This window comes from Anomaloglossus baeobatrachus, chromosome 2 (assembly GCF_048569485.1).
Source record: "Anomaloglossus baeobatrachus isolate aAnoBae1 chromosome 2, aAnoBae1.hap1, whole genome shotgun sequence".
Taxonomy (NCBI): Eukaryota; Metazoa; Chordata; class Amphibia; order Anura; family Aromobatidae; genus Anomaloglossus; species Anomaloglossus baeobatrachus.
The window spans coordinates 776,231,052-776,258,093 of record NC_134354.1 but is presented as its reverse complement, the minus strand read 5'-3'; the positions used below and the strand labels follow the sequence as shown (position 1 = coordinate 776,258,093).

The following is a 27,042-nucleotide window of genomic DNA, read 5'->3' as shown; positions in this document are numbered from 1 at the left end:
CCCCCCCCCCAGTGCACACAGTAGGCACCTGACCCCCCCAAGGCACCACAAATCACAGTCCCCTCCCCCCCCCCCCGGTGCACACATTAGGCACCTGACCCCCCCCAGGTGCACACAGGTAAGGCACCTGAACCCCAGGTGCACACAGTAGGCACCTGACCCCCCCCAGGTGCACACAGTAAGGCACCTGACACCCCCCACCCCCGGTGCACCAGTAGGCACCTGACCCCTCCCCCAGGTGCACACAGTGGGCACCTGACCCCCCCACCAGGTGCACACAGTTGGCACCTGACCCCCCCCCCCAGGTGCACACAGTTGGCACAGCAAACCGGCACCCCCGGTGCACACAGTAGGCACCTGAACCCCCCCGTGCAGACAGGTAGGCACCTGACCCCCCCCCCCAGTGCACACAGTAGGCCACCCCCGCCCCCCCCCCCCCCCCCCAGGTGCACACAGTAGGCACCTAGGCAACCTGTCCCCCCCAGTGCACACAGTAGGCACCCGTCCCCCCCCTCCCCCCCCAGTGCAACACAGTAGGCACCGTCCCCCCCCCTCCCACCCAGTGCACACAGTAGGCACCTGTCACCACCCTCCACCCCAGTGCACACATTAGGCACTCCCTGACCCCCCCCACCCATCACGGTGCACACAGTAGGCACCTGACCCCCCCCCCCCCCCAGGTGCACGCAGTAGGCACCTGACACCCCCCCCGGTGCACACAGTAGGCACCTGACCCCCCCATCCCAGGTGCACACAGTAGGCACCCTGACCCCCACCCCCCAGGTGCACACAGGAGGCAACCTGACCCCCCCCAAGTGCACACAGTAGGCACCTGACCCCCCCAGGTGCACACAGTAGGCACTGACCCCCCCCCAGGTGCACACAGTAGGCACCAGACCACCCAGTGCACACAGTAGGCACCTAGGCCACCCGTCCCCCCCCAGTGCACACAGTAGGCACCTGTCCCCCCCCCCACCCCCCCCCCCCCCCCCAGTGCACACAGTAGGCACCTGTCCCCCCTCCCCCCCAGTGCACACAGTAGGCACCTGTCCCCCCCTCCCCCCCCAGTGCACACAGTAGGCACCTGTCCCCCCTCCCCCCAGTGCACACATTAGGCACCCTGCCCCCCCCCACCCCCCAGTGCACACATTAGGCACCTGACCCCCCCCCCCCCAGGTGCACACAGTAGGCACCTGACCCCCCCCAGGTGCAGACAGTAGGCACCTGACCCCCCCCCAGGTGCCACAGTAGGCACCTGACCCCCCCCCAGGTGCACACAGTAGGCACCTGCCCCCCCCTCCCCCCCCCAGTGCACACAGTAGGCACTTGTCCCCCCTCCCCCCCCCAGTGCACACAGTAGGCACCCTGTCCCCCCTCCCCCCCAGTGCACACAGTAGGCACCTCGTCCCCCCCCCTCCCCCCCCCAGTGCACACATTAGGCACCTGTCCCCCCTCCCCCCCAGTGCACACAGTAGGCACCTGTCCCCCCTCCCCCCCCAGTGCACACATTAGGCACCTGTCCCCCCTCCCCCCCCAGTGTACACAGTAGGCACCTGTCCCCCCTCCCCCCCAGTGCACACATTAGGCACCTGACCCCCCCCCAGGTGCACACAGTAGGCACCTGACCCCACCCCCCCAGGTGCACACAGTAGGCATCTGACCCCCGCCCCCCCCAGGTGCACACAGTAGGCATCTGACCCCCGCCCCCCAGGTGCACACAGTAGGCACCTGACCCCGCCACCCCCAGGTGCACACAGTAGGCATCTGACCCCGCCCCCCCAGGTGCACACAGTAGGCACCTGACCCCGTCCCCTCCAGTGCACACAGTAGGCACCTGACCCCCCCGTCCCCTCCAGTGCACACAGTAGGCACCTGACCCCGCCCCCCCAGGTGCACACAGTAGGCACCTGACCCCGCCCCCCCAGGTGCACACAGTAGGCACCTGACCCCGGCCCCCCCAGGTGCACACAGTAGGCACCTGACCCCGCCCCCCCCAGGTGCACACAGTAGGCACCTGACACCCCCCCCCCCTCCAGTGCACACAGTAGGCACCTGCTCATGTGCAGCCTCAGAAGTCTCCCCCTCTGCTCTTTTATACCGCCGGATCGTGTCCTGCAGCTCAGGAACATGGGATCTATAACATCTGTTCTGTGATAATGGAGTAATAAGAGCCGCACTCACCTACAAGCACTCCCAGGAGGAAGAGCACGGCCAGGGACAATCCCACCACTATGCAGCTCCTCTTTATTCCTCTCTTCCTCGCCATGACCTGCCCGGATCCTCTCCGGAGCTGCTACTGACACAGACCGGGGAAGTGGAGGAAGGAGCAGCGCAAACTTTCTAAACTTATGTTTTCAGCTTCTGAAAGTGAATACTGGCGACATCTAGCGGCGGCAACTGCGCATGACACCTGGTTACTTTACAGCGAAGTAAAGGTCTGAATTTAGGAGCCCTGAGAATGGATGGGTCATTACAAGAAACTGACAAATATATATTTTATTATTATTAATAATTATAATAATTAATTAATATTTTATTGCATTTCTTCATACATTCTAGACTTTTATGCCGCTAATTAACCATTTGTGTTGGAAACAAAAGAATACGGAAAAGCTTTTCTTTCTAAAAAAAAATCTAAAATTGATCAGAATATCCATCATAAGAAAGGTTCCTGACAAGTGGCAAATTATCAAAACCTTCTGGATTATCACTCGGCATAGAAAGTTTGAAATGTTCTTTGGAAACTGCTTTAACACTAGAACTACTGGACTCGTGACACCTATATAGAAATACATGGTGCAAAGTAGTCAAAATGACTACCTCAGTAGTTCTAGTGTTAAACTATGATGGAACTCAGGAACGTACATAGCAAAAGTTCTAAAACTGAATATTCTAAAATATTTTGGCAGTGTAGGAAGTTAACGGCTAGTGATGAGCGGCACTACCATGCTCGGGTGCTCAGTACTGGTAACTAGTGATGAGTAGGCACCTACCATGCTCAGGTGCTCGGTACTGGTAACTAGTGATGAGCGGGCACTACCATGCTCAGGTGCTCAGTACTGGTATCTAGTGATGAGCGGGCACTACCATGCTCAGGTGCTCAGTACTGGTAACTAGTGATGAGCGGGCACTACCATGCTCGGGTGCTCAGTACTGGTAACTAGTGATGAGTAGGCACTACCATGCTCGGGTGCTCTGTACTCGTAACTAGTGATGAGCGGGCACTACCATGCTCAGGTGCTCAGTACTCGTAACTAGTGATGAGCGGGCACTACCATGCTCAGGTGCTCAGTACTGGTAACTAGTGATGAGCGGGCACTACCATGCTCAGGTGCTCAGTACTGGTAACTAGTGATGAGTAGGCACTACCATGCTCGGGTGCTCTGTACTCGTAACTAGTGATGAGCGGGCACTACCATGCTCAGGTGCTCAGTACTCGTAACTAGTGATGAGCGGGCACTACCATGCTCAGGTGCTCAGTACTCGTAACTAGTGATGAGCGGGCACTACCATGCTCAGGTGCTCAGTATTCATAACTAGTGATGAGCGGGCACTACCATGCTCGGGTGCTCTGTACTCGTAACTAGTGATGAGCGGGCACTACCATGCTCAGGTGCTCAGTACTCGTAACTAGTGATGAGCGGGCACTACCATGCTCAGGTGCTCAGTACTGGTAACTAGTGATGAGCGGGCACTACCATGCTCAGGTGCTCAGTACTCGTAACTAGTGATGAGCGGGCACTACCATGCTCAGGTGCTCAGTACTGGTAACTAGTGATGAGCGGGCACTACCATGCTCAGGTGCTCAGTACTGGTAACTAGTGATGAGCGGGCACTACCATGCTCGGGTGCTCAGTACTTGTAACTAGTGATGAGCGGGCACTGCCATGCTCAGGTGCTCAGTACTGGTAACTAGTGATGAGCGGGCACTACCATGCTCGGGTGCTCAGTACTGGTAACTAGTGATGAGCGGGCACTACCATGCTCAGGTGCTCAGTACTGGTAACTAGTGATGAGCGGGCACTACCATGCTCAGGTGCTCAGTACTGTTAACTAGTGATGAGCGGGCACTTCCATGCTCGGGTGCTCAGTACTCGTAACTAGTGATGAGTGGGCACTACCATGCTCGGGTGGTCAGTACTGGTAACTAGTGATGAGCGGGCACTACCATGCTCAGGTGCTCAGTACTTGTAACTAGTGATGAGCGGGCACTACCATGCTCGGGTGCTCAGTACTCGTAACTAGTGATGAGCGGGCACTACCATGCTCAGGTGCTCAGTACTCGTAACTAGTGATGAGCGGGCACTACCATGCTCGGGTGCTCAGTACTCGTAACTAGTGATGAGCAGGCACTACCATGCTCAGGTGCTCAGTACTCGTAACTAGTGATGAGCGGGCACTACCATGCTCAGGTGCTCAGTACTCGTAACTAGTGATGAGCGGGCACTACCATGCTCGGGTGCTCAGTACTCGTAACTAGTGATGAGCGGGCACTACCATGCTCGAGTGCTCTATACTCGTAACTAGTGATGAGCGGGCACTACCATGCTCGGGTGCTTAGTACTCGTAACTAGTGATGAGCGGGCACTACCATGCTCGGGTGGTCAGTACTTGTAACTAGTGATGAGCGGGCACTACCATGCTCAGGTGGTCAATACTTGCAACTAGTGATGAGTGGGCACTACCATGCTCGGGTGCTCAGTACTCGTAACTAGTGATGAGTGGGCACTACCATGCTTGGGTGCTCAGTACTTGCAACTAGTGATGAGCGGGCACTACCATGCTCGGGTGGTCAGTACTTGTAACTAGTGATGAGCGGGCACTACCATGCTCGGGTGCTCAGTACTTGTAACTAGTGATGAGCGGGCACTACCATGCTCGGGTGCTCAGTACTTGTAACTAGTGATGAGCGGGCACTACCATGCTCGGGTGGTCAGTACTTGTAACTAGTGATGAGTGGGCGCTACCATGCTCAGGTGCTCAGTACTGGTGACTAGTGATGAGTGGGCACTACCATGCTCAGGTGCTCAGTACTGGTAACTAGTGATGAGCGAGCACTACCATGCTCAGGTGCTCAGTACTTGTAACTAGTGATGAGCGGGCACTACCATGCTCGGGTGGTCAGTACTCGTAACTAGTGATGAGTGGGCACTACCATGCTCGGGTGCTCAGTAATCGTAACTAGTGATGAGCGGGCACTACCATGCTCAGGTGCTCAGTACTGGTAACTAGTGATGAGCGGGCACTACCATGCTCAGGTGCTCAGTACTCGTAACTAGTGATGAGCGGGCACTACCATGCTCAGGTGCTCAGTACTCGTAACTAGTGATGAGAGGGCACTACCATGCTCGGGTGCTCGGTACTGGTAACTAGTGATGAGCGGTCACTACCATGCTCAGGTGCTCAGTACTTGTAACTAGTGATGAGGGGCACTACCATGCTCGGGTGGTCAGTACTTGTAACTAGTGATGAGTGGGCACTACCATGCTCGGGTGGTCAGTACTTGTAACTAGTGATGAGTGGGCACTACCATGCTCGGGTGGTCAGTACTTGTAACTAGTGATGAGCGGGCACTCAGGTGCTCAGTACTTGTAACTAGTGATTAGTGGGCACTACCATGCTCGGGTGGTCAGTACTTGTAACTAGTGATGAGTGGGCACTACCATGCTCGGGTGGTCAGTACTTGTAACTAGTGATGAGCGAGCACTACCATGCTCGGGTGGTCAGTACTTGTAACTAGTGATGAGCGGGCACTACCATGCTCGGGTGGTCAGTACTTGTAACTAGTGATGAGTGGGCACTACCATGCTCGGGTGGTCAGTACTTGTAACTAGTGATGAGCGGGCACTCAGGTGCTCAGTACTTGTAACTAGTGATTAGTGGGCACTACCATGCTCGGGTGGTCAGTACTTGTAACTAGTGATGAGTGGGCACTACCATGCTCGGGTGGTCAGTACTTGTAACTAGTGATGAGTGAGCACTACCATGCTCGGGTGGTCAGTACTTGTAACTAGTGATGAGCGGGCACTACCATGCTCGGGTGGTCAGTACTTGTAACTAGTGATGAGCGGGCACTACCATGCTCGGGTGGTCAGTACTCGTAACTAGTGATGAGTGGGCACTACCATGCTCGGGTGCTCAGTAATCGTAACTAGTGATGAGCGGGCACTACCATGCTCAGGTGCTCAGTACTGGTAACTAGTGATGAGCGGGCACTACCATGCTCAGGTGCTCAGTACTCGTAACTAGTGATGAGCGAGCACTACCATGCTCGGGTGCTCAGTACTGGTAACTAGTGATGAGTGAGCACTACCATGCTCGGGTGGTCAGTACTTGTAACTAGTGATGAGCAGGCACTACCATGCTCGGGTGGTCAGTACTTGTAACTAGTGATGAGTGGGCACTACCATGCTCGGGTGGTCAGTACTTGTAACTAGTGATGAGTGGGCACTACCATGCTCGGGTGGTCAGTACTTGTAACTAGTGATGAGCGGGCACTACCATGCTCAGGTGCTCATTACTCGTAACTAGTGATGAGCGGGCACTACCATGCTCGGGTGCTCAGTACTGGTAACTAGTGATTAGTGGGCACTACCATGCTCGGGTGGTCAGTACTTGTAACTAGTGATGAGTGGGCACTACCATGCTCGGGTGGTCAGTACTTGTAACTAGTGATGAGCGAGCACTACCATGCTCGGGTGGTCAGTACTTGTAACTAGTGATGAGCGGGCACTACCATGCTCGGGTGGTCAGTACTTGTAACTAGTGATGAGCGGGCACTACCATGCTCGGGTGGTCAGTACTTGTAACTAGTGATTAGTGGGCACTACCATGCTCGGGTGCTCGGTACTCACATACCAAGATTAAGGGATCAAACAATGGCTACACAATCAGAAGCTGTTCGCATGACATTGGGCCGCGAGCCAGAGATCCATCTACATGATCTCCATTGACCTCACACCTGTGCTCTCAAAGGCCACTGAGGTGCAGAATAAAACAGCAATGGAGGCTGGGATGGATGTCTGTGCTCTTCAGCGATGAGTCCCATTTTTGCCTTGGATGAAACGATAGCTGGAGATTGGTTTGGAGAACCCATTAAGAAACCTTAACAACCTCCTGGGATTATGGTGTGGGGTAGCATAATATACAGTAGATTAACCCCTTCAGTCTTTATTGCTGGTGCACTAACAGCTCAGCATTACATGGTAGTACCAGTAGTGCGGCCATTTCTCCAAAGGGTCCCAGGAGCTATTGTTTGACAAGACAACTCCAGGCTGCATGTTGCTCATGGTATATTGAGCAGCCTATGTGGCCTAAACATGCTCCCATAGCCTGTGTGGCCTAAACATGCTCCCATAGCCTGTGTGGCCTAAACATGCTCCCATAGCCTGTGTGGCCTAAACATGCTCCCATAGCCTGTGTGGCCTAAACATGCTCCCATAGCCTGTGTGGCCTAAACATGCTCCCATAGCCTGTGTGGCCTAAACGTGCTCCCATAGCCTGTGTGGCCTAAACGTGCTCCCATAGCCTGTGTGGCCTAAACGTGCTCCCATAGCCTGTGTGGCCTAAACGTGCTCCCATAGCCTGTGTGGCCTAAACGTGCTCCCATAGCCTGTGTGGCCTAAACGTGCTCCCATAGCCTGTGTGGCCTAAACGTGCTCCCATAGCCTGTGTGGCCTAAACGTGCTCCCATAGCCTGTGTGGCCTAAACGTGCTCCCATAGCCTGTGTGGCCTAAACGTGCTCCCATAGCCTGTGTGGCCTAAACGTGCTCCCATAGCCTGTGTGGCCTAAACGTGCTCCCATAGCCTGCTGCATCACCAAACTTGCCTCCCATGACCTGCCACATGTCCAGACTGGTTTCTCATAGCCTGTAGCATCTCTGGACTTGTCTCCCATGGCCTGCAGCATTTCTGGACTCGTTTCCCATGGTCTGCAGCATCTTCAGACTTGACGCCCATTGCCTGATTTGTCTCTGGACTTTCCTCCCATGGCCTTTAGTGCCTCTGGACTTGTGTCCTCTGTCCTGAAACATCTCCAGACTTGTCTTCCATAGTTTGCAACGTCTCCGGACTTGTCTCCCATGGCCTACAGCATCTACGGTCTTGTTTCCCATGGCCTGCAGCATTTCTGGACTTGTCTGTCATGGCCTGCAGTGTCTTCATACTTGTCTACTATGGACTGCAGCATCTTCGGAACTGGTCTTCCATGGCGTGCAGCATCTCCAGACTTGTCTCCCATGGCCTGCAGCATTTCTGGACTTGCCTCCCACAGCCTGCAGCATTTCCGGACTTGTCTGTCATGACCTGCAGTGTCTTCAGACTTGCCTCTTATGGGCTGCAACATCTTCGGAACTGGTCTTCCATGGCGTGCAGCATCTCCGGACTTGTCTCCCATGACCTTCAGCATTTAAGGACTTGTCTTCCACGGCCTGCAGCATTTCCGGACTTGTCTCCCATGACCGTCAGCATTTAAGGACTTGTCTTCCACGGCCTGCAGCATTTCAGGACTTATCTTCCATGACCTGCAGCATTTCAGGACTTGTCTTCCATGGCCTGCAGCATTTCAGGACTTGTCTTCCATGGCCTGCAGCATTTCAGGACTTGTCTTCCATGGCCTGCAGCATTTCAGGACTTGTCTTCCATGGCCTGCAGCATTTCAGGACTTGTCTTCCACGGCCTGCAGCATTTAAGGACTTGTCTCCCATGACCTTCAGCATTTAAGGACTTGTCTTCCACGGCCTGCAGCATTTCAGGACTTGTCTTCTACGGCCTGCAGCATTTCAGGACTTGTCTTCCACGGCCTGCAGCATTTCAGGACTTGTCTTGCATGGCCGGGAGCATTTCAGGACTTGTCTTGCATGGCCTGCAGCATTTCAGGACTTGTCTTCCATGGCCTGCAGCATTTAAGGACTTGTCTCCCATGACCTTCAGCATTTAAGGACTTGTCTTCCACGGCCTGCAGCATTTCAGGACTTGTCTTCCACGGCCTGCAGCATTTCAGGACTTGTCTTCCATGGCCTGCAGCATTTCAGGACTTGTCTTCCATGGCCTGCAGCTTCTACGGACTTGTCACCTACTGAGCACATCTGGGACATTATTGGTCGGTAATTACATAGGAGCTGCCAGCAGCGGATCTTGATTATTTGCTCAAGTACATTCAGTGGCAGAGCATTCCTCAAATAACAATTAATAACCTGATTGATAGTAGCCAAGGCTGTAAGTGCCAAGATTTCTGAACTTTTACTCCAGAATAAATTAATTGAGATATGTTGAACATTTTGATTCCATGCTTTCATCATTTGCAGATCAGTGATATCTCTATCCATCCTGCGATTTCCATAATTCCACGACTTTTCTTTCTTTGTTTTGTAATTTCAGCATTAAATTGAAGTTAGGGCATTTTCATGTTTTTTATCTCTTACATTGTTGTGTCCATGCTGCACTTCCTGTAGACAACTCTATGGGAAAAAAAATATTTAAAAAATAATGTGTAAAAATATGACTGTCCATAGGATCAATCCTCCTAAGCCATGTATATGGGCATGTAGGTCATAGGAAGCTGAATAATATGATACTTGGATGTCTACTGCAATCCGATGTCTTATTCCAGTAAAATCCTTGGTTTTCTTAATATGTAAATGAGCGGTTAAGATCTATGGGCTGGACATAGATCTCCCTGAGAATCTGACTACAGAGATTATTGTAAATGAAAGGGGACATTGCAAGTGTAAAGGGTGCTTTACAAGCAGCGACATTGCTAGCGATCTCGTTAGCGATGTGACACGCCCAGATCGTTGTTATGATTTGCCGAGATCGCTCATAGGTCGTTTTGTAGCGGTCACACGTACACATCTCACAAAAACGAAAACCGTGACCCCAACGACATATCGTCAGATAAATCGTAGCGTGTAAAGCGGCCTTAAGACATGTGACTGCCATAGTAGAGGAGTAGACAGCGTCCCAGGGGTAATCTTCAAAAATTCTTTATTCCATCAAGACAGACAGCAACATTTCACCCTACAATTGGGCTTTATCAAGCATGAAGATCCCTTGGTTTTTGACTTGCGTCCATTTTCCTTATGAAGGACTCCAACTGAGGTGCTTCAAACAACCTGTTGGGTTTTTTTGGCTTTCTTTGTAATGAGTGACAATCTGCTCTCCTGGTGTCACTGCAGAGCTGTGTGTGATTAAAACTGACATAGGACCGCATTAAACATATTTGCAGTTGTCCTTTCTTGTGCTTCAGCCTCCATCTCACAGGCAGTCAGTGTTGCCATACAGCAGAACTGTGAGAGCTGCAGCTGCTTGTGACAGGGTATGCGACAGAGCAGTAAGGGACAACAGGCCAAGGAACAATACAAAGGGCTTTATTGGAACCACAAAGACAAAAGCACCAAACAGGGATATAAATCCTTAAAGTCTGGAAGGAGTCCACAACAAAACAACAGATCCAGGGGCACCGCCCGGTATTCCGTCGCCAAGGAAATTATGGCAATGGTCCTTATGTGAGAAAACAACAAAACACAATCCCACGTGGTCACCGATCTCCAATCTGTAACAGTTCATACACAGGCTCTAGGATCCAGCCTCAGCTATAGATCCTAGTCCTTCTCCAGCCGAGATTCAACTAACTGACCTAACATGGGTCTCATTGCTTTCTTCTCCTGGGATCAGCCCCTTAGATGGGCAGAAGGGCCCACCTCCCCCTGGACATTTGATACATGAAAGGATTCTAGACATCCTGGCTCTATTCTGTCTACCAAGTTGTGGAATGGAGGAGTCCCATGCTGAGAAGAACAAACAATCTCCCACCAGAAGCAGTACATACAGGACAGTCAAGGAGGGACAGACTATTACACCATGAGCACAGGCGGGGGAGGGACACGCTGTTACACTGCTAATGTGTTTGTTATGAGACAAAGTTCAGTTCTGCTTTTCTGCATTAGTTACTTTTTTAACACTGTTAATGCCCCCTTTCATTTAATTGTACTAGGACTGGTCAGAAAAATGGGTAGGAAGGTGGCTCAGACATCATCACCATCAGACGTATCTCTGGGATCAGGGACAGCAAGGGCCCCCCTCGCATGAGGGCCAGTTTAGGAGCTTAGGTCCCCTGTTATCCCCTGTCACCCTGTGACAGATATGTGTCAGCTATCTGAAGTGTAAACTAAGAATAGGTAGTTTAAAGTGAACAGTTGGTTTCCTTGTGTGCATGTCATCATCCAGCCCTGGCCAGCTGACCTCAGTGGCAGAATGCAGCCTACATGGGTTCCCAACACACACAGCAAAAGTCCACACACCCATTCAGGACCAGAAATTTAGGAATCCGGCACAGCATCTTCATAAAAAACTAATTTTATTGATCCATTAAAATCCAATAAAACGGACAAGACGCGTTTCAGGGACACTCTTGTTCATGGATGGTGAACAAGGGTGTCCCCGAAATGCGTCTTGTCCGTTTTATTGGATTTTAACGGATCAATATAATTTTTTTTTTATGAAGATGCTGTGCCGGATTCCTGAATTTTTGTGCTAACCTCTTGGCTGGAAATTTTCCGTGCACCATCTAAAAGGACTTCCAAGTGCACATGGTGAGCTGGATTAAGGAGGATTCCTCCACCTGCTTGTGTCCATTCAGGACCAGGTATTTTATGTAGCATGATGGGGTGTCCAAAGTCAATCCCTCACCCTCAACTACCAATCCACGCCACTCCACAGTAGACAGAAATAGTAAATGGGTGCAGCTAGGGTTGCATAGTTAGTTCCTCTTTCTGTACTCTAAAACTTGAGAGGTACGTATTAGCTCTCACTAACCAGAGTGAAAATGTAGACTTAAGGTCCAGTCACACTAAGCAACTTACCAGCGATCCCAACAACGATAGGGATCGCTGGTAAGTTGCTAGGAGGTTGCTGGTGAGCTGTCACACTGCGACGCTCCAGCGATCCCACCAGCAACCTGACCTGGCAGGGATCGCTGGAGCGTAGCTACACGAGTTGCTGGTGAGCTCACCAGCAACCAGTGACCAGCCCCCAGTCTCCTAGTTACAGCACACATCAGGTTAATTAACCCGATGTGTGCTGCAGCTAAATGTGCACAGAGCAGGGAGCAGCGCACAATGCTTAGCGCTGGCTCATTGCTCTCCTAGTTACAGCACACATCGGGTTAATTACCTGATGTGTGCTGCAGCTACATGTGCACAGAGCAGGAGCCGGCACTGACAGTGAGAGCGGCGGAGGCTGGTAACAAAGGTAAATATCGGGTAACCAAGGACAGGGCTTCTTGGTTACCCGATGTTTACATTGGTTACCAGCCTCCGCAGAAGCCGGCTCCTGCTCACTGCACATTAGTTGTTGCTGTCTCGCTGTCACACACAGCGATCTGTGCTTCACAGCAGGACAGCAACAACTAAAAAATGGCCCAGGACATTCAGCAACAACCAACGACCTCACAGCAGGGGCCAGGTTGTTGCTGGATGTCACACACAGCAACATCGCTAGCAACGTCACAAAAGTTGTTCGTTACCAGCGATGTTGCTAGCGATGTTGCTTAGTGTGACGGGGCCTTTAGCCCAAAAAACATAACAACTTACACCTTGTACACCTTAGTAATTCTGGTCAGACTGGTTTCTGAAGACAGAAGGATATCAGTGTAGCCACCAAGCGAGGTCTCAGGTTTCAAAACTGAAATGACCTCTGAGAATCCTTACACAGCAATGACCACTGCAAATAGGAGGACGCATGCTCATCTGTTTTCACATCTTCCATGAACTTCAATGTTCTGACCCATGATTGTGCAGGCAGTTCTACACAGATTTTCCTGTTGTTTCTGGAGACCATCAGATAATTATGAATTATACGATTGTGTGGCGCCCTGGACTAGCCAGGGGCCACAGGTAACAACACACACACACCCCCACCCCCAGCAGTTCACTGCAGTCATCCCCAGTGAGACCTGATTTCTTCCCTCGGGTTCAGACAGACACACCAGGTGGGCGGAGTTAAGCAGATAGGCACGCCCACCGAGGAGTCTAGCTGGCCTGAGGCAAAAACCAGCTCAGACAAGTCCAGGCAGAGGAAGAGAGAGGAGGTCTGCAGAGAGGCAGACGCAGACTGGGACCTAGGTTGGAGCCTAGGTCCCTCGTGTAGCCAGTGAGGCAGACGGTAGTGGCCGTCTGTGGGAGCCGGGAAGACAGTCTTGGTGGAACCGTAGGTAGCCGGGACAGGGTAGTGGCCCGTCCGGTACCGAACCGGGGAGCCAGCTGGAAACCGGAGCACAGGAGGAGCGTACACGAAGGTGAAGGAAAGGACTAAGGGCGGCTTTGCACGTTGCGACATCGCACGTGCGATGTCGATGGGGTCAAATCGAAAGTGACGCACATCCGGCGTCGCAGTCGATATCGCAACGTGTAAAACCTTTTTGATACGATGAACGACCGCAAAAGCGTCGTTATCGTATCATCGCTGCAGCCTCCGACATTTCCATAATGCCGGTGCAGCGACAGGTGCGATGTTGTTCCTCGCTCCTGCGGCAGCACACATCGCTGTGTATGAAGCCGCAGGAGCGAGGAACATCACCTACCTGCCTCCTGGCTGCAATGAGAAGGACGAAGGTGAGCGGGATGTTTACATCCTGCTCATCTCCGCCCCTCCGCTTCAATTGGCCGCCTGCCATGTGACGTCGCTGTGACGGCACACGACCCGCCCCCTTAGGAAGGAGGCGGGTCGCCGGCCAGAGGGACGTCGCACGGCAGGTATGTGCGTGTGAAGCTGCCGTAGCGATAATAATAGCTACAGCAGCTTTCACTAGATATCGCACGTGCGACGGGGGCGGGACTATCGCTGCAGCATCGGTAACACATTGTTACCGATGTCGCAGCGTGCAAAGCCCGCCTTACACTACCAACCTGGGGTCAGGGGAAAAACACCGCAGCCGTCTGTGGGACCCGTCCATCCAGCCGTTTGTTTTACCGGAGACTTTGTATTCATCATTGGCTGTGTGAGTACCACCGTGCCGTGCGGCACCACGCTGCCCCCGCGACCCTGCACCTCACCAGGCCCCGTAACCCGCCTGCCATCCCTCCCTTATCGGGCCCCGGGACAACCAACCCCCCTACCCACGGAGGGGAAGAACAACATCCAAGCTGCTCCCTGTCATAGCTCCCGGGATCCCCGTCCAGAGCAGTGGTGGTGTCACAACCTCACCACAACCGTGGGTGGCGTCACGGACAATATCCCTAAACCAAACCACCCCCCCTTTCACTCACGGGCGAGGAGCGCCGCTCGAGTCCCCGGGATCCGGCCCACCGCTTGAGCCACCACCGAGCAGCAGCAGCAGCAGCAGTAGCCGGACCCGAGCAGTGGGTGAGCGCAGCGTCCCCTCCTCCACCCGCGACAACTGCTCGTGGCTGCACTGATATTGGGGATATTGGCTGCACTGTTCATGGGCGTATTGACCATTTCAGCCTATGTCATTTCTCCCAGTTGGTAGCTCTGTTAAGGGTGCTTTACACGCTGCGACGTCGCTAACGATATATCGTCGAGGTCACGTCATTAGTGACGCACATCCGGCGTCGTTAGCAACTTCACAGCGTGTGACAGCTAGGAGCGACGTTCAACGAGCACAAAAACGTGAAAAATCGTTGTCGCTCCAAATCATAATCTCGTTGGTGTTTCATTCCGCAGGTTGTTCGTCGTTCCTGCGGCACCACACATCGCTATGTGTGACACCGCAGGAACGACGAACATCTCCTTACCTGCGTCCATCGGAAAGGAGGAAGGAAGGAGGTGGGCGGCATGTTCCGGCCGCTCATCTCCGCCCCTCCGCTTCTATTTGGCGGCCGTTTTGTGACGCCGCAGTGACGTCGCTATGACGCCGAACGCACCTCCCCGTTGAAGGAGGGAATGATCGGCAGCAACAGCTGAACAGGTATGTGCGTGTGACGCTGCCGTAGCGATATTGTTCGCTACGGCAGCGATCACCTCATGTCGCACAAACGACGGGGGCGGGTGCTACCGGTCGCGACATCGCTAGCAATCGCTAGCGATGTCGCAGCGCGTAAAGCACCCTTTAGTGTCCAATTTTTGTTGTTTTGCATGGACTTAATTTTTTTCCTCTGCAGTTGTTATTTATTTATTGGTTTCCACAACAGAGACCTGGGATGTGTGTTTGTATTGTCACGATGTGACAGCAGGATAACAAGGGACAGGGAGGAATCCTATGCTGTCCCTCAAACTAGGGGACCCTAGGCTATCAATAACATCAGAGTTACTCCTGATGGTGGAGATGCCTGAGTCTCGTGCCTGTCTATGCTCCTGACCAGAAATAATCTGATTCCCTCCTCCCATCAGGGAAGGACGGGGCAGGAGTAGGATGGAAACACAGAAAAAGACAGAGAATGGAAAACAAAAACTCCAACACACAGGAATAGGCAATGAGAGACTCAGGAGAAAAGCAAGAGCAGGAAGGTAGCAACAAAAGGCAACAAGGGTTAACTCCACAACCACACTCAGCAACGAGTACCACAATAACCAGATAGTCTGGATCACAACACCTCACCAGGCAAGCTTAGATAAACTATAGCTGGCATAGAAGGAAAGATCTAGCCAGCATATATAGGAAGGAAGTAGATGTAATTGGCTCCCCACAACATGGGACCAAAATAGACTAACAAGCAGACTGACAAAGATTAACTCCTGCTAGCCTGCCACTCAGTAGGTCAATGCCTGAGTCTGCCGGCATTGGTCACAGACACCAGAGAAGTTTTTGGGTGGAGTGTCAGAATCAGTAATCGGAACAGATCTCTACGTTTCCATGACAGTCGGCGAAGTTTGTAAAAATCTCTGTGTGACACGTAGTTGTAGCAGCCACAGGGCAAGGGGTTAAATTACTCGTCCCCGGGTTCGATGGTGTCGGGTCTGGGGATGTCACGGGGTAGCCCTTTCTGCCCAGTTTCATGGCCCCGAGGTGTACAATAAAGGAGGGGTGGTGAAGGATGATGGTGGAGGTTGATTTTGTGACGCCACCTGTGATATGCGGCCAGGGAATAGACGCTGCTGTTGCTGTCCTCCGGGGCGGATGGTAGTAGCAGCTGAGGTGTTTCTGTTCCCCACAGGTGGAGCAGGCCCCCGGGAGGAAAATGAGGGAAGTAGTAATGGCAGGCGCCAAAGCGTAGGGCAGCGGCTACGGCAAAGACAGGCAGACACAGTCTCTGCGGGTTCCAGGTGTTTTACTCACAGTTCTTTAAGTAACCCGGTTGTTGCTTCCGAAGCACTGGCCACTGCTGTGATGGCCCCAGCCGATCCCGAGCAATTCAAGGTCACCACCGGTGTTCCCACTGTGAGTCCTTTCGAGGTCCCTCCAATCTCAGTGTATGTGATATATAGAATGAGTCGCGGGTGTTTCCTGCTCTCACCGCAGACCCTGGAATCCCGTGTAGCTGTGGAGAACCCGGGCTGAGCTGTGTGCGCCAAGCTGCGGGTCCTATGGCGCTCCTAGAAGTGTGAGTAGAAGAGTGGACCGAGGTCCTAGGTGCGTCTCACCCCTTGCTGTGCCTGGGGCTAACTGACTATGTGTGAAGATGCTCCTTCCCTTGTCCCCAAGTGGTGCCCGCCCCCCAGGTGGTTGTCCAAGTGACCAGGAAAGTCCCATGTCTTATGATGGCCACCCCCTTATCTACCCCAGGCCATCCCCCCCAGTGAGAAGGAACCTGACTGTGTGTGGTTGTGAATGTGAGAATCACCAGCGATTAACCTCTCCTTACCCGGGATGAGTACTACATCTTAAGGGAGATGCAGTACCATGTTACAATTGAAGCCTCAGGGGCGCCACATATATAATAATCGTGCTTTTATAAGAGACGTATAGGTGATTCACCTTTGTTTTCTCTTGTTGAATACTTTGGTTCTAGGTTGTATTGGCTCTTTTGTGCAGTTTAGGCTTGAGCTAACTTCTTATTTCCAGTGGTGTACTGTATATTTTGAAAGCTTTGCCAGGTTCTGCTTTCGCAGTTCGTAATGCTGTCTGCATTTCTGACCTAAACGTCTATACCACATATATATACAGTCATTGAATCAATGTGTACAGGCATCTGTTTCTTCACTGTGTTGAGAATATATACTGTAAATACTTATTCACTTTGGCATTAACTATCATCTGCTTTTTGTCCAGAGGAACACACTTGCCATTTTCTTTAGCTGTCATGTGCTTTATGGATAAAATTTCTTCTAGACTGGAAACTATAGCAAAGCATCTTTTACTAGTGTCGCGGGCGGCGGGGTGCTACGCTCACCACGCTCGGGTCCGGCGCTGCTGCTCGGTGGCCCGGATCCGGTGGCTCGAGCGGCGCTCCTCGCCCGTGAGTGAAAGGGGTTTTTTGTTGGTGCTTGGGATGTCGGTTTGTGACGCCACCCACGGTGTGTGGTGAGGTTGGGGCACCACCACTGCTCTGTACGGGGATCCCGGGAGCGATGACAGGGAGCAGCTGTGATGTTTCTCTCCCCTCCGTGGGTAGGGGGATTTTGGTAGTCCCGGGGCCCGGAGTTGTTGTCTGTTTGGTGGGTTGCGGGGCTTGACCAGGTGCAGGGTCGCGGGGCAGCGCAGTGCCAGACGGTACGGTGGTACTTACTCAGCCAGTAACGCACACGGAGTCTCTGGTAAAACAAACGGCTGGATGGACGAGTCCCACAGACGGCTGCAACGGTTACTCCCGGTAGGCTGGCGGTAACTGTCTCTCCCTGCACCAGTGTTATGTTCTCGGCCCCGATGGCTTCCCACCGGTAACCCGCTCCCCTGCGGTATGTTGGCTAAGGGAGCCCCTTCTTGCCCGCAGGCTCTGGCCCTAGGAGCTCTAACTCTGGCGGTAGCTTTATCTCCCTCACGGTTTGGACGGTTGCCTTCAGTCGGGTCTTTATTGCTGGGAAACCCCGGAGGTTCCCGTCACTGACGGATTTGACCGGTTTTACGGCGACTCCTAGCCTGGTCGGGGTTTGTAGGCCCTGCCGGATGGTGCTGGCTTCTCTTCGCTCCCCGATCCGGTACCGGCGGGCCACCGCCCGTCCCCGGTCCTTACGGTTGTGCGTCAATCAGCCTCTCCTGCAGACTGTCACCACCTACTGCCAACCTTGCTGTTTCTGTGCCCGGGCCACGTACCCGGACACGGCCAGTCAGTTCCTCCACTACTACTTTCCTCACTCTCCTCTACACACTCCAAACTGCACTCAACTGCCCTGCTCTCTTCCTTTTTCCCGCTCCAGGACTGTGAACTCCTCGGTGGGTGGAGCCAACCGCCTGGCTCCGCCCCACCTGGTGTGAACATCAGCCCCTGGAGGGAGGCAACAAGGATTTGTGTCTGACTTAGATGTTCCTAACCGGGGTGTGGGGTGTGTTGTTGCAGTACCTGTGACGTCCTGGCTTGTCCAGGGCGCCACACTAGTATGCCTAAATTATGTTCATTTTTGCTTGGACATATAAGGACTAGTCACTGGCAGACACAGACAGAAAAGGACCCCTGTGCAAGAACAATATATGGGCCCTTTGCAGCCCAAGAGCTAAAAAAATTGAAACAATTGCACCTGTTTTGGAGGTATAGATGGGCATCCTCACCTCTTGGGCCCCTGTGTGGCTGCACAGGTTGCACCAATGGTGTGTCTGTCCCTGGGACTAGTGATGAGTGAGCACTACTGTGACTCCCCGCGAAGCTCAAGATAGGAGCTTTGGTCCGTACCTTGTATACCCATCGCCGGGAAAGTGGTTTGTAGAAGTCGTGGCCTGACCCGGTCTGTGGCCCCATGGTGCACAGTAAAGGGAGGCTTTCAAAGATTGTTCCTGGAGAGGTAGTCACCGGTTACGGTGGTGACTGGGGTCCCGGCCTCCTCCGCTGCGGACCCTTCCTCCGATCTTTCCTCCTCCAGGAGTAGAACAGATGATGTCAACTACGCCACCTGTGGTGTGCGGCCAGGGATAAGGCCGCTGCTGCATGGTACATCGCTGGGGGAGATGTTGGGGTGCAGCCGGGATGATATCGCTCCCCACAGGCGGAGCGCCCCCCCGGGAGGGAGAACGGGGAACGCCGGAATCGCCAGATCACAAGGCGATGACAAACAGAGTCAGAGTCACTGGGTTGTGGGTTTCAGATCTTGTTTACTCACAGTTCTTTCTTTACTGCAATGACTCCGGTCGTTCCCAGGCAGGGCAGAGGTCAAAGTCTGTTTGAGCAGCCTGTGGGCTTTCTCCTTGTGCGCTCGTGTGGTGGTCCCCTCCTTGTCTCTGGAGCTCCTTGGGACCCGCTACTCTGCCACCCGAAGCTGCGCTGGTTCCAAGGAGGCAACGACATCTTCCCCTCTGTAACCCTCTTCTCCTCCATGCCACATGACTACCGGTCCCAGGCTCTCAACTCCTTCCCGGCTAGCCCCCTCTCCCATTCCAAGTCTCTGCTGGTTAATGCTCCAAAAATACAAAATTATCCCCGGCACTCCAAGAGAAAAAAGAAACAATGTCTGGGTATTTTTGATGTTTTTTATTGTGAATAGTCTTATCTCGACGTTTCGGTCATACCTTGACCTTTATCAAGAGAATTAATCAGACTATGAAGCAGAGAAATCGGTATGTGCATACTACTCGAGGGAGGGAGCAATACGAGTCACCACTCATATGAAGAGGAACTTATCAGGTGCGTATGAGCGCTGTGACTGAATAATAGACAATCGGGATCAGCCAGTCAATAGTCTATGGGGTAATCATGTAGTGGTATTCCACCGAGGTAGAAAGTCGTATGTCGTGACTGTCCAATAATTGGCTACTGTATAGGTGCCATGCCAATCTTGTTAGTGAGCAGAGGACCTCAAAAGGGAAACAGCCTATATGGTAACAGTGTCCTATGCCAGGGCTATGCTCAAAAGTGGTAACTTGGAAAAAGGTCAAAGACCTGGTGTATGAGATGATACAGGCTTGTGTCCAGGGGGAATGGTGGCCAGCCACCATTCCCCCTGGACACAAGCCTGTATCATCTCATACACCAGGTCTTTGACCTTTTTCCAAGTTACCACTTTTGAGCATAGCCCTGGCATAGGACACTGTTACCATATAGGCTGTTTCCCTTTTGAGGTCCTCTGCTCACTAACAAGATTGGCATGGCACCTATACAGTAGCCAATTATTGGACAGTCACGACATACGACTTTCTACCTCGGTGGAATACCACTACATGATTACCCCATAGACTATTGACTGGCTGATCCCGATTGTCTATTATTCAGTCACAGCGCTCATACGCACCTGATAAGTTCCTCTTCATATGAGTGGTGACTCGTATTGCTCCCTCCCTCGAGTAGTATGCACATACCGATTTCTCTGCTTCATAGTCTGATTAATTCTCTTGATAAAGGTCAAGGTATGACCGAAACGTCGAGATAAGACTATTCACAATAAAAACCATCAAAAATACCCAGACATTGTTTCTTTTTTCTCTTGGAGTGCCGGGGATAATCTTGTATTTTTGGAGTATTGACTGTTTCCCTAGAGCACCCGCATTCATAGTGAGCCAGGTCTATACGAATTATCTGCTGGTTAATGGACCTGGAGCCTCCTAACTGGCATCTCTCTCAGCTTAGGGCTCCTCAGCCATCCACTCGCCCGGTCCCAGGTAAGGAAAGGGTGTATAACCAGTCTGGACCTGGTGGCTCCTCTGCTCTGCCTCCCTGAGGGGGTGCTCCCTAGGGAGCTTCAAAAGTGTGCCTCCACTCTCTCTGATCCTCCAGCGTTCTGAGGTAAACTGAAACGAAACTGTTTCTTGTAACTCCCTCCTGCACGTGCCTCACCTAAGAAATGTTCACTCTCCTTTGTGTGTGAAGCAGAGAGAGGTAGTAGAACGGGGCTTTAAAGAACCGCGCCAAGGATCCCAGATGTAATCTTGAATTAATGTAACTTTTTATTTTGGCACAGGTCTACGCGTTTCAGGAGGCTCAGCTCCCTTCCTCAGGACCAGCAGGCACAAGATACATCAAATCTGCAGAAGTATACGTGTACAAACCATATATACCCAGTATAACATCAGAGGACCGCCCTCAAAAAGAAAAAAATCGGCGGGAAAAACACTTCTATAGCTGCATAGTGTTACGTAATGCAAAGAGAAATTAACCTGTGTCCATTGAAACAGTATCAATGCCATAAAATTAAATGTACATCGCAATCAATAAAAAATAAAATCTAAAAATAAACAAAATTCATAAAAACAATTAATTGTGTCGTTACTGAGTAAAAATAAACATACATATATATGTATATCTTTATCAAAGATTGTCTAAGAAGCCATGACCGTGGTGGGAAGGTATAGAACCCACACCACCTATAGATACTAGCCTTCATGAATGACATGAGAGGAAAAGCGATCAGTCCACACACCCAAAGAGACGTGCGGTGAGATTTGTAAAGAAAACATGAAAGAAAGGAAAGAAACACAGAAAGGGGAAAAAAAAAAAGGAAGAAAGGTGTATATATGTATGTTTATTTTTACTCAGTAACGACACAATTAATTGTTTTTATGAATTTTGTTTATTTTTATTATTTTTTATTGATTGCGATGTACATTTAATTTTATGGCATTGATACTGTTTCAATGGACACAGGTTAATTTCTCTTTGCATTACATCACACTATGCAGCTATAGAAGTGTTTTTCCCGCCGATTTTTTTCTTTTTGAGGGCGGTCCTCTGATGTTATACTGGGTATATATGGTTTGTACACGTATACTTCTGCAGATTTGATGTATCTTGTGCCTGCTGGTCCTGAGGAAGGGAGCTGAGCCTCCTGAAACGCGTAGACCTGTGCCAAAATAAAAAGTTACATTAATTCAAGATTACATCTGGGATCCTTGGCGCGGTTCTTTAAAGCCCCGTTCTACTACCTCTCTCTGTTATCAGCTACTTGGGGTACTGCTGCCTTGATCTACACACATGCTGCTACAGGAGTTGTGCCTATCACAACCCTGATTGGTGAGTAGGATTACTCTTCTTTCACCCCCTGTTTGTCAGGGTAAGACCCTATTGCGCTTTCATTTCCACAGGTTCTTCTTTTGCTTTTGTGTGTGAAGCAGAAACAGACTTAACCTATTCCTGTCCAGGGTGGACGGACATTATAAAATACATAAAAATGCATAAAATGCAATACCCTGTAGCACCCAGTCTGAGGGGCGCTACACTACCAAGCTCAGGTGTTCGGTACTCATAACGAGCAGTCGGACACTAAGATGAGCTCGACTCATGTACCAAGTATAATGGAAGAAAATGGGGACCTTGAGTATTTTTCTGGAAGATCTTTTGGTTGAGTCCCCCATTGACTTCCAATTTACTTGGTATAAGAGTCAAGCCCATCTGAGCATCCGACTGCTCATCGCAGTCCGGTGTGATGATTGTCAATGGTCTGTACTCGTTCATCCTCTCTCCCCTTCCTTCTTTGATGGGCGTAGATGAATTCTCCTATTTTATCCACCCAGCTCTGAAACTCTTGCACCTGTTCAGTTGAAACGTTGACTTGCAATTATAGTCTTGTAATACGCATGCATTTATGCCACTTTCACAACAGAGCAAAGCGCATCTGCGAAAGTCAGACTCAGGATTTACAGTGTTGCATGGATGACGAATGAGACGTCTTTCATGTCCTTCTAGGAAGTGTAGGGGAGTAATGGCTATGCCACCCCCCTGCAGAAGTAGCCGGCACACAGAAAGCTTTATCTGATGTAATAAATTGTAATGTGTATTTTGCAAATTGCCACCAGGTGGCAATGTGGCGTAGTGACGGCTGCCCTGGCACCTGGTTAGGCAGAACAAGGATAAAGTGAAAGGAGGAGGATAGGCTATAAATTGGACAGGATGTAGAAGGAGGGTAGGAGTCCCCAGTAGGAGATAGAGAGAAGAGGCCATATGATTGTACTGATTAGCGATCCTAAGGGTAAAGCCTTTGATCCCGGACATGTGGGGTCCTGGTCTTAAGAGGACTGTTGAAACTGCGTCCCCCAGAAGATGAGTTGAGTCCGGTCAGTCAGGGTGGCGTTCATCTTTCCTGCATTGCAAAACCCAACAAAATCCCCTGCAAGACCAAAGATGAGTGGGACCTTAAAGGAGAAGGGTAGGTTCTGGCCAAATGCACGAACAGAGGAGTGCTGTCACACTGTGCCCTTCCAAAGTGTAAGCTAATCCCTGTGGGTTGGATGGATAGGCTTAAGGACTATTTGAATTGGTTCGTGCAGCGTGGACATCAGAAAGGACAATGAGGGGCCTAGTAGTGTCCAATGGAGCTCAGGAGCCAGGAAAGCGGTCGACCAGTAAATTTAATATTGGATTGGAGTCTGGAGGGAACCCCATTGAGACCAGAAGCGGTGCCCATGTCATGGGAGTGGAAAACGTACCTGTAAAGAAGATCAGTAAAATTCAGTTGTTTGAAGAAAATATACCTGTATCTGACTTATTGACTCAGAGAGAGAATGGACTGTGGCGAAAGCATCCCTGCAGTGGAGTGACTACCGGGATGCAAGGGGTTACCGAGCGGCTGCGCTGCGGCCTAGCATCCCCTGCACACATGACTACTACTGCCCCCCGAGCCATCCAACAGAAGAAAGACCAACTATTGTGCAGAGAAAGGCGGCTCTAACTAGACACTGGCTTAAAGGGGTTGTCTACTACTGGGACAAACCCTTCTTGGGCATGGTTACAGTGATGTCTAAAGTTGCTTTCCTGGGGCCCACGTGACATTGCTTTGACACACGGGCCCCATCACCAATCAGTGCCAACTTCCTACATCCCGCCTTTGGACATTTGAGCAGGAAATCAGATCCTGCTCAAATATCCGAGGGCGGGAAGACAGATGCTTGGTGCTGATTGGTCGCGGGGCTCGTGTGTCATAACAATGTCACGTGGACCCTGGCAACGTGACTTCAGACATCACTGGAACAGTGGCCGCACCGGAGGTGAGTGAACACTTATTTATTTTTACAGGGGAGAACAAGGACAATGATTAGGGGTTGCACAAGTAGTGGACATCCCCTTTAAGGTGATAAGAATAGGGATCGGGGAAATTATATAAGATGTTTTCTATCATCTGCGTGGGAACTTGAGGTTTATATACAATACATGTTGCTGGAATTATGTGAAAGAAGGCTTAAAGATGGTGGTTTTCGTTTTTTGGGGAAAAACCTGGTATCGAGGATGTCTTTAACTATTTAGGCCTTCATATAGGAGACCTATCCCCTATAAATCATATCTGTACTGAACATTTTAGTAGATTTGTTGTATAGAAAAACAATTTGATTACATATGTAAGTAATGGGGGCGTCAGCGCACCTTTCTGCCTCTCAATTGCCCTCCTCTGCCCTCCTCTTATGGTGAATGACAGCACTAACTTTAAGCCCCTGCCTTGCACACACTGACACTGTAGGAGCCAAGATCACAAAGTGTCAGTGTGTTTAGGAGCATTTATACCAAATTTCTTCAAAAATCAGAAACCGACACCTCTGTGGGCAGAAGTAAGATGATGGCTGCAGCAGTATCCGACACACAATAGATGCATCCACCGATGTTTGAGGAGATCTTCTGGCATATCACAGAAGCAGCCTTGTGGATGCACGAGGCAGTTCGATAATGGAACTGCCATTATTTTATATAATGATGGGATGTTAGTGAGCTTGGATATACACACAATAGATGTGACACCTTGCGTTACTGGTCAGACTGGTTTTAGAGATTAATCACACGCTGCAGGCTGGAAAATTGGATTCAGGCTGGAAAAGGATGTAAATAAACACTAGGCCTCATTTCTCACAGTTGGCTCATAGAAAAAGTGTTTGTTGCCTGTAGCAACCAATCATCCCTCAGCTTTCATTTTTCAAAGCTAGCTCAAGAAATGAAAGTTGAGCTCTGATTGGTTGTTATGGGCAACAAATACCATCTTAACGTTAGGACAGGTTTGATATATGAGACCCACAATGTGGTGACAATTCAAAAAGAAGAATCAGGCATGTTGGATTTTACTTTTCTAACCATAGGTGTAGGGAAGAGCGAAACTGAGCTGTAAAGTCTCCAGGTTTTATCTTTTAAAAAAAGTCCTTGTCCAGTTTTGGTGTTCAGGTACTGTTCTTATGTTGAAATTCGAGATAAGGAGAGGATATTACAGAGCATACCCAACCCTTCAAGTACCATAGAGGAAGACCTATTGAATCTAAGGGTACAATTGAAAGCCCTGTTGGTGGACGAGTTTGATAAATACATTAGGCAATCAAAAATTAATTACTATAATTCTATTGATAAACCAACTAAATTTATGGCAAGTAGGATCAGATCAGCAAGAATCAGACAAAGAATCAACGCCGTGAGGAGAATTGATGGAATTCTAGTTCATCATCCAAAAGATATAGTTGATACTTTTGCTGATTACTATTCAGTATTATATAATTTGAAGGATGACCCAAATACGCCCCAACCAGATCCTGACTCAATTAATAGATTTTTATCTGAGGTTGAGTTGCCAAAAATATCAGAAGATGATCTTCAAAAACTAAAAGCCCCATTTACTGAGTCTGAAATAATTAGTGCTATCTCGACACTAAAGCCCAAAAAGTCACCGGGACCTGACGGTTTTGGAAACGACTATTATAAGTCCTTTCCACACCTTCTAGCCCCGTATCTAGTCAAATCCTTCAACGATTCCTCGTCTGCAGGGAAATTTCCCAAAGAGATGCTCCAGGCGACTATCACACTAATTCATAAACCGGGAGGTGATGAGGAAGCTCTGGGTAATTACAGACCCATATCACTTATCAACTCTGATGTAAAACTATATGCAAAAATAATCGCCAATAGACTAAAAGCATTACTCCCAACTATAATTCAGAAAGATCAACTAGGTTTTGTTGAAGTATGTCAAACATCAGATGGCACAAGAAGAACAATTGATTTAATCCATCATATAGAGGGCAAGGGTTTACCAGCAATTCTCCTCTCTCTAGATGCAGAAAAGGCGTTTGATCGTGTAAATTGGTCTTATCTGAAAGCAGTTCTTAAAAAATTTGGTTTTGATGATGAGTTCATCAATAGAGTTATGGCCTTATATGTGGATCCAACTGCCAGGATATTTGCAAACAATTAGATGTCTAATGTCTTCTCCATCTCTAATGGTACACGACAAGGGTGTCCCCTCTCTCCTCTGCTGTTTGCCTTATCCATTGAACCTCTTGCTGAACACATAAGAAGTAACCCAGACATTAAGGGTATTCACACTTGAAACACCCATCATAAGATAGGGCTCTTCGCAGATGATGTGATATTATCCCTAGCAAATACAAAATGGATACAGCCGCACACTAAATGCCATCAATGTATAAGGGAACTCTGGTACTGCATTACTGCTATATGAAAAAATGAGATTTTTAGTTTATGAATTGGCCAATGCATGTAAGCCCGGAAACCAATCGGCAAGGTAAATCTCAATATTCCGGGTGCTAATTTACTGTCCCTAACTAAAATGCCGCTATATAGGTTAAAAACATCCTTGTCTGGGCAGCTAGACTAGATTTTTAGTCTAGCTGCCCAGACAAGGATGTTTTTAACCTATATAGTGGCATTTTAGTTAGGGACAGTAAATTAGCACCCGGAATATTGAGATTTACCTTGCCGATTGGTTTCCGGGCTTACATGCATTGGCCAATTCATAAACTAAAAATCTCATTTTTCATATAGCAGTAATGCAGTACCAGAGTTCCCTTATACATTGATGGCATTGAGTGTGCGGCTGTATCCATTTTGTATTTGCTAGGTTTTTTCGGCTGGCACCTATACACACTTGTAGGATGTGCAGGTCAGTCTTTTGAAATATTTGCAGTGATATTATCCCTGTCAGAACCTAATACCTCAGCTGCTGAAGTTATTAGGATACTAGGAAAGTTCTCTCAAATATCATATTACAAGTTAAACAAAAAAAAAACAAACTAAAATGATACACTTCAACCTCAACAATGATATTATCGAACAGATAGGTACTTCCACCTCTTTCTCATGGGA

General features: G+C 50.1%; 1 protein-coding gene across 1 annotated transcript in view; it reads right to left on the bottom strand.

The window, feature by feature from the left end:
• Nucleotides 1-2,304, bottom strand: part of LOC142292300 (N-acetylated-alpha-linked acidic dipeptidase 2-like) — a 122,568-nt gene extending 120,264 nt beyond the window's left edge. The window contains exon 1 of the mRNA XM_075337571.1: nucleotides 2,182-2,304. Coding sequence (XP_075193686.1) covers nucleotides 2,182-2,266 — 85 coding nt within the window. The 5' untranslated portion in view covers nucleotides 2,267-2,304. The remainder of the gene's footprint in view (nucleotides 1-2,181) is intronic.
• Between the last annotated feature and the right edge of the window lie 24,738 nt (nucleotides 2,305-27,042).